This window comes from Apteryx mantelli, chromosome 3 (genome assembly GCF_036417845.1).
Source record: "Apteryx mantelli isolate bAptMan1 chromosome 3, bAptMan1.hap1, whole genome shotgun sequence".
NCBI lineage: Eukaryota > Metazoa > Chordata > Aves > Apterygiformes > Apterygidae > Apteryx > Apteryx mantelli.
Window position 1 is genome coordinate 63,367,695 of NC_089980.1, and position 6,764 is coordinate 63,374,458.

The 6,764-nt window shown below is 42.9% G+C and overlaps 1 protein-coding gene across 1 annotated transcript; it reads right to left on the bottom strand.

The window, feature by feature from the left end:
* Positions 1 to 5,212: 5,212 nt before the first annotated feature.
* On the bottom strand, positions 5,213 to 6,199 carry SF3B5 (splicing factor 3b subunit 5). Its single transcript, XM_013945432.2, has one exon. The coding sequence runs from the start codon at positions 5,953 to 5,955 to the stop codon at positions 5,695 to 5,697; it is 261 nt and encodes an 86-aa protein (XP_013800886.1). The 5' UTR covers positions 5,956 to 6,199; the 3' UTR covers positions 5,213 to 5,694.
* Positions 6,200 to 6,764: the final 565 nt, after the last annotated feature.

Here is a 6,764-nt window from a genome sequence, read left to right on the forward strand (position 1 = left end):
TCCTCTTTTCCTTTTTTTGGCTTTCCTCTGTTTCCTTTCATTTTTTCTTTTCCCCTTTTTCCTTCCTTTTTTACTCTTTTCTTCTCTTTCATTTTCTTTCTTTCCTTGTCTATCCTTTTGCTCTTTCTCTTTTCTTTTCCTTTTCTTTCCTTTTTTCTCTTTCCATTTAAGCTTTCCTTTTTTTCTTGCCCTTTTTTTGCTTCCCTTTTCTCCTTTTTTCTTTTCCCGTCTTTGTTTCTCTTTCTTTTTTTACTTCTTTCCTCTTTCTCTTTCCTTTCTTAGTCTCTTCTTTCTCTTTCCTCTGTTCTTTCCCCCTTTTTTCTTGTCTTTCTTTTGCCTTTTTTCTTTCTTTTTTCCTTTTTTCTTTTCTTCTTTCCCTTTTCTTTTCATCTTTTTTCTCTTCCCTCTTTTCTTTCCTCTTTTCGTCACTGTTTTCTTTCTTTCTTTTTCTCTTTCCATTTTTCTCTTTCCATCTTTTTTTCTCTCCATTCTTCTTTCTTTCTTCTCTTTCCTTTTTTCTCGTTTTCTTCTTTCCTTTCTCCATTTCCTCTTCTTTCCATTTTTCTATCCTTTCACCTCTCTCCTGTTTTTCTTTCCTTTTTTCTCTCATATTTTCCTTCCTATTTTCTTTTTCCTTTTATTTTCCTGCCTTCTTTTCTTTCTTTGTTCCTCTTTCCTTTGTCTCTTTCCTGTTTGCCTCTTTCCTTTCTTCTTTCCTCTTTTCTTTCCCTTAATTCCCGTTCCTTTTGGGCTCTTTTCTTTTTTCTTTCCTTCTGCCTTTTGCCTTTTCCTTTTCTTTCTTTTTTCCTTTCTTTTTTCTTTCCTTTTTTTCTCTGCCTTGTTTCTTTTTTGCCGCTTTCCTTTCACTTTCCTTTATCGCTCTTTTCCTTCCTTCCTTCCTTTCATTTTCTGTTCTCTTCCTTTTTTGTGCGTGGCTTTCCTTTTTCTTTCTCTTTTCTCTTTCCATTCTGCCTTTCCTCTTTTCTTTCCATTTTTTTCTTTTTGCTCTTTCCTTCTCTTTCCCTTTTTGCTCTTTCTTTTTTCCCTTGTCTTTGTTTTCTTGCCTTTCCCTTCCTTTTGCTTTTCCCTTTTTTCTTTCCTTTTTTCCTGTTCTTCTTTCTCCTTTTGTTTCTTTTTGCTCTTTCCTTTTTTCTATATCTTTTTCTCTTCCCTTTTTTCTATACTCTCTTGTCTCCTCTTTTTTTTCTCTTTCCTTTTTTTCTTTCCTTTTGTCTTTCTCAGTTCTCTCTTTCCTTCTTTCTCTCATCTTTTCATTCCTTTACTCTGTTTCTTTTTATAAGGCTGCTGCCAAGGCCTTTTTTTCCCTCTTGCCTTTTCTTTCTTTCCTTGCCTTTTCTTTCTTTCTTTCTTTGTTTTTCTCCCATTTTTTCTTGTCTTTCCTTTTCTATCCTTTTCTTCCCTTTTTTCTTCTTCCCTTTTTTCACTTTCTTTATTTCTCTCTCCTTTTTCTTCTCTTCCCTTTTCTCTTTGGTTCTTTCTCTTCCTTTTTTTCATTTCCTTTCTCTTTCCATTTTCTCTTTCCATTTTCTCTCTGTTTCTTTCCCCATTTCTTTCCTTTTTATCTCTTTTCTCTCTTTCCTTTCTCCTCTTTCCTTTTTTTCACTTTTTTTTTTCTATTTCTTTTCTTATCTTCCCATTTTTATTTTCTTTCTTTTCTCTTTCCTTTTTTTTTTCTCTTTCCCGTTTTTACAGATTAGGTCCAGGTTGAGCTGTTTCAAACAGGAATGCACAATGTTTCCTTACAGCTGTGATGTCTTCTTTGCTCATGCAAAGAAGCCTGAAGCTCCTGATTTTTTCCCCGCAGCCTGTCCCCTTTTGGAGACTAAAAGCACCTCTGGCCAGGCGACTCAACTCTTCCTTGATGCATGCCCACGACAACCTTGCGGGGCTCTGATGGCTCTCGAGCCCCATTCAGCATGCTCTAGTGACACTGCTGGCTGGTCAGATGCTTCTCGTGGCCTGCAAGCAGGAAGAGGCAATGGCAGCAGGTGCCCGGGGGATTATGGAGGGGCCCTGCGAAGCAGGACGGGAGCTCTCCAGGCAGCACCTGGAGGGCATTTGCGGTGCAGAGACATTTGATAACTGTGCAGGCACGAGGGCAGGTGGTTTTTCCCTGCGCCTCCTTCTCCAAGCTGAGCTGTCACTGCCCAGCGGGAAAGCTGTCCACACTTGTGCTCCGTTGCTGGTCCCTTCTGCAGTTTTCCCAGCACTCCTGGAAGAACAGGGTGGGCTCTGAGCAGCTCCTGTGCATCGTGCTGAGACTGTTTTTCACGTGAGGCAGCGGAGGGGCAGAGAGGCATGTGGCGTATCTGCAGTGAAAAAGCTTTTCCTATAAAAGTCAAGCTTGGCTCTTCCTCTCCTGAATCATCCATAACTAAGACACCTGAAGCAAATTCTCCCATTATTTATACCTGCCATCCTCACAATTCTCAATTTATTTGTAAATTTTATCTTTGTTATTTGGGTATTCTACTTTTAGGTAAGCAGTCACAAAATACTATATATAACATGTTAGAATTTTGTAAATCAATATGTTAACAAAATAATGCATATAAAAAATCTGAACTTTGTCTCTCAAAAACTAAAGACAGTAAGGAGAGTTTAGTGAAAAAGCTTTCCAAAATTTTGAAGATCAAGATCATGCTATGGATTTGAAATGGATAGTGAACAGTTATTTTGCAATAATAGCATATAGATAATAACCATACATTAATTCAGGGAGGCATTTCTACAAAATTTAATTTCCCTTCCTTTATTTGCAATCCTTAATAAGATATTTGTAATGTTTCACAGTCAGAACTCTAAAAACCTTGACTGACCATGCTAAAGCAGAGGCATGCACTTAACTGAGATTCCAGTGAGTAGACACAGCAGAACTCAGAGGGCAAATTTACTCACCATGCAACACTGACTTGTCCCTGAAGGCTTGTTTGGCCTTTAAAATGAAGAGGAGGCCTGCAAGGAGCCAATCTGTACTTGCATATCATATACTTGCTGTTCACATAAGAGGGTCACAACACATTGTAAATGCAATCTTAATCTGCATTTCTCATCCTTAAAAGACATGACTTTGCAACAACAGCACTATTCTTAACATTTTAAAACACACTATGAAAAACGAGAATATTCAGGGTTAGAGCTACTTCTTAGCAATTTATATTCAACTAAATCTCCCATGAAAATTATTAAGTTCCAATTTATCCAGGAGTGGATATAAGTTGCATAGGCTCTGTTTTTCCCTCAGAGTAATCAATTCCAGACTTGTTTTCCTAAAACATTGCAATTGCAATTTCTAACCCATTACAAAAGCCTCTCTGTTCTCACTCCCTAACTTCCAGTTCCTGAATCCCAGCACTGAGGCCAAGGTCCTCTGTCAACAGTAAATTAACCACAGCATTGCTGTCTGTTGCACACATATTATACACCAATTGTATATTGATTGCTGGCAGACATGACACCTGATGAAATTAGTCACAGGACAATCTAATACAATGATTCCTGCTTCTATTTTCCTCTGGATAGAGTAGCTGCAGCATACATAAGGCAAAAAAATAGGAACAACAGCTCTCCCAGTGGGATTCTCCCATGCCACGTAGCATGCAGCTTATCCACCCAAATAGTGAAAATATTGAGTGAAAAAAAAAGTGAAAATAAAAGGTTTCTAAGGTTTGGTCATAGAACAATCTAGTGACATGGAACTTGTTTAATTTAGATATGATTTTTGCAAGACTGCACTGCATGCCTACTTATAAGTAGCTGAATTCAGTTACAGAAATCTGTTGTAAGCAGCTGGATTCAGTTGCAGAAAGTCTTTTTCAATCACATTCCTCAGTTTGTGAGCAACAGATGCTCTTCAAATAAACTTGTAATTTACACATGTATTTCATGCCATTCTGCTTGGAGATAAGTTTGATGTATCAAAGGCTTGAAAAACTACCAATTTCAAAGACGGATTCCTGAAAAACGCCTAACAACAGTAGTTTTCTACAAATGTTCCTCATTTCTTAAACTGCTGTAGTTCCCCACAAATCTTGCAGGTAAAATTTAGTTAGGATCACTTCACCCTTGCTCTCATCTTAATGTGTGCAATAGTGAAAAAACGCTATCTTTGAATTCTTTAGAAGATTGATGTACTGGTCTAGACCTGGTCTCAGGAATTGATGTACTTTTTCCTACATTATTACAGTATTATGGGTGACTTAGTTTTACAGGGCTCAGTGAAGAGCATGTAAGTTTTGAGACCACTGATTAAAGAAAACATCATTATTAAGCTTGCATACAGTATTAACAGGATCAGACAATACTAATGTTTCCTCTCCAGTGTAAAAACACACACTTAGATTGCTCCATGTTTGAAATGAGGCTTTAAAATTACACCTTAATTTCCCTAAGCAATCTAAGTTTTAGCTCAAGGTCTTCCCATTCATTAGAAGTAAAAATTTATTCTTACTGTGACAAATGAAGAAAAAGAGCATTTTAGGTGACAAATCAAAATCAGTTCTGATTGCAAATTGATCTGACATTTTGTCACCTCAAGATGATTTGGATTGCTAAGCACTTTACTTCAAAAGAGTAACAAGTAACCCCTATTTTCCTTTTGGGGAGTGAAGGCTTAATTTTTGCTTTTGGGAAGGAAAAATAACTTTGGAGAAGTTATCTGGCAAAATGGTTTAGCTTTTCCTTGGCCTCCACACCACCTAGTTCGTATTTACAGTGCTTAGCATACACATTCACACACACTTGATTAGTGTACTCTTAAGGGAAATTTTTACCACTAGAGGCCTAGATAGCATTAGTAAAAAGGCAACAGTAGTTTGGAACAGAGATACTCAAGATTTGGGAAATTCAAAGCACAGGTGAGAAAACGATGTAAAAAAAGGTTATTTAAAGCCAAGACATTTTGGAGTTTTAGGGCACTGGAGCAATCGATTTATATTGTGCCACAAATCACTCTACACAATAAATGCTAATTACAAGTCAAGCCTTTTGAGCATCAACAAGCTTCCCCCAACTCTTCCTGAAACATAGTTTGGGTAAGCAAGTATCAGCCAACTAGGCTTAGGAAAATGCTGCCTTTAAAATATATGAGACTTAGATTTAGAAAGGTTGCATGGAAACATTTAATATATTAATAACTACTCCTTTTCAAACAAGAGGTCTTATTCTAATTAGTAGATTACCAGATGAAACATTAGAAATGCCCACTAAGTTTTATTTTCCATATTTGAAAAAAACTAAACAGTTATACAATTAAGAGAAATGAAACTATCCAAAAGCGGGTATTTTACAAAACTGCTCCCTGTGAGAGTCCTTTGATGCAACATAAGAAGAAAACAAAAGGACCACGAGCACGGAAGGCCAGGAGACACATGTGTTCCCAACGGCGCTGAGAGGCGGTTACAGGGGCAGCTCCTACGTCTCTCTCCACGGGTGTAATTGCAGTTCAGCGGTGCCGGGCTCGTTCTCACAGTTCACAGGCAGGAGATTTCAGCGGAGTCCCGCTCGGCGACCTACCGCGCCCCGCAAAAAGGGAAGCGTCTTCGCGCACCTCCCGCTCGCTCCGGCCAACGCGCATCCACCGCGCGCCGCCTCGGGGTCTCCGCCGACCCCGCTCCCCTCCTCCCCAGGGCCGGGCGGCGGCTGCCCCCAGGACGGGGAGCCCGGCGGGGCGGGCTAGGACTCGTCGGGCTTGTCGGCCGGCGGCCCGCAGGGCTGCAGCATCTTCTCCATGAGGTTGAAGCGCACGCGCGCCTTACTCTCGTTCTCGGCAATGGCGAAGTAGTTGAGCAGGTCGAAGTGGCCCATGTAGGAGCAGTACGAGTCCCGGTGCTGGTTCACCAGCCACTCCCACTTCGTGGTGTCGGCATGGCCCGTCCCGATGTACTTGGACTGCAGGTGCTCCAGCTGGCTGTGGATGGTGTAACGGTCCGTCATGGCGGCACCGGCGGCAAGAACGCACCGAGCCCTGACCGTCCACGCACCGCGAAATGGTGAGCGGAAATGACGTCCCCTCGCGCCCTTTCCCCCTTCCGCTCTCCCTGACTACATAAGAGAAGCTACTTTTCTAGCTCATTCTTTGGGCTTGGACCGTTTGTTTCTTACTCTGGTGTTTGCTTTAAAGAGAATTTTTTAAAAAAATCCTCCAGCTAGCTATTTACTCTCTGCGGAGCATGATGGGAGGGCGCCCACCGACGGAGCACAGTGCGCATGCACGCGCCCGCAAGGGCATGCCGGGAGTTGTAGTTCGTCCCTGCCCACGCCGCGCGGCGGGAGGGGGGCCGGGCCCCGGTGTGAGGCCGGGCGGCGCTTGGAGGCCGCGGAGCGGGGTCCCGGCCTGCCTCCAGGGTCTGCGGCCGTGCGCTGACTTTCCAGATGGATGTCTTCACGCCTTGATAACCCGTCCTCGCAGCAGAAAATAAATATTGCGTGTATTTGCGTGTAAATACTGTGTCAGTGTCTCGCTGCCGCTACAGAAACTCTGATTACCGCCGTGGGTCTCGCCTGCCGGGCGAGTGAAGAAACGGCTGCCAGCGGCTGCCGGCGCCCCGCGACTGCCCGAGCTCGCCGCGAGGGCGGCAGCGGCTCCGGGGCACCGCTGTGCGCCTGCGCGGCGCGCGCCGCGGCTCGGTGTGGTAACGGCCGGGGCTGGCTGCGGCGGGGGAGGGGCGGGGTGTGAAGGATGCGTGTAGGGGCGGGTGGTGAGAGGATTTGGGGTGTCATCGGGGGGGAGGTGGCAGCCCGGT

Coding starts and splice junctions, on each gene's coding strand:
- SF3B5 (XM_013945432.2), bottom strand. CDS start 5,955: ATGACGGACCGTTACACCATCCACAGCCAGCTGGAGCACCTGCAGTCC.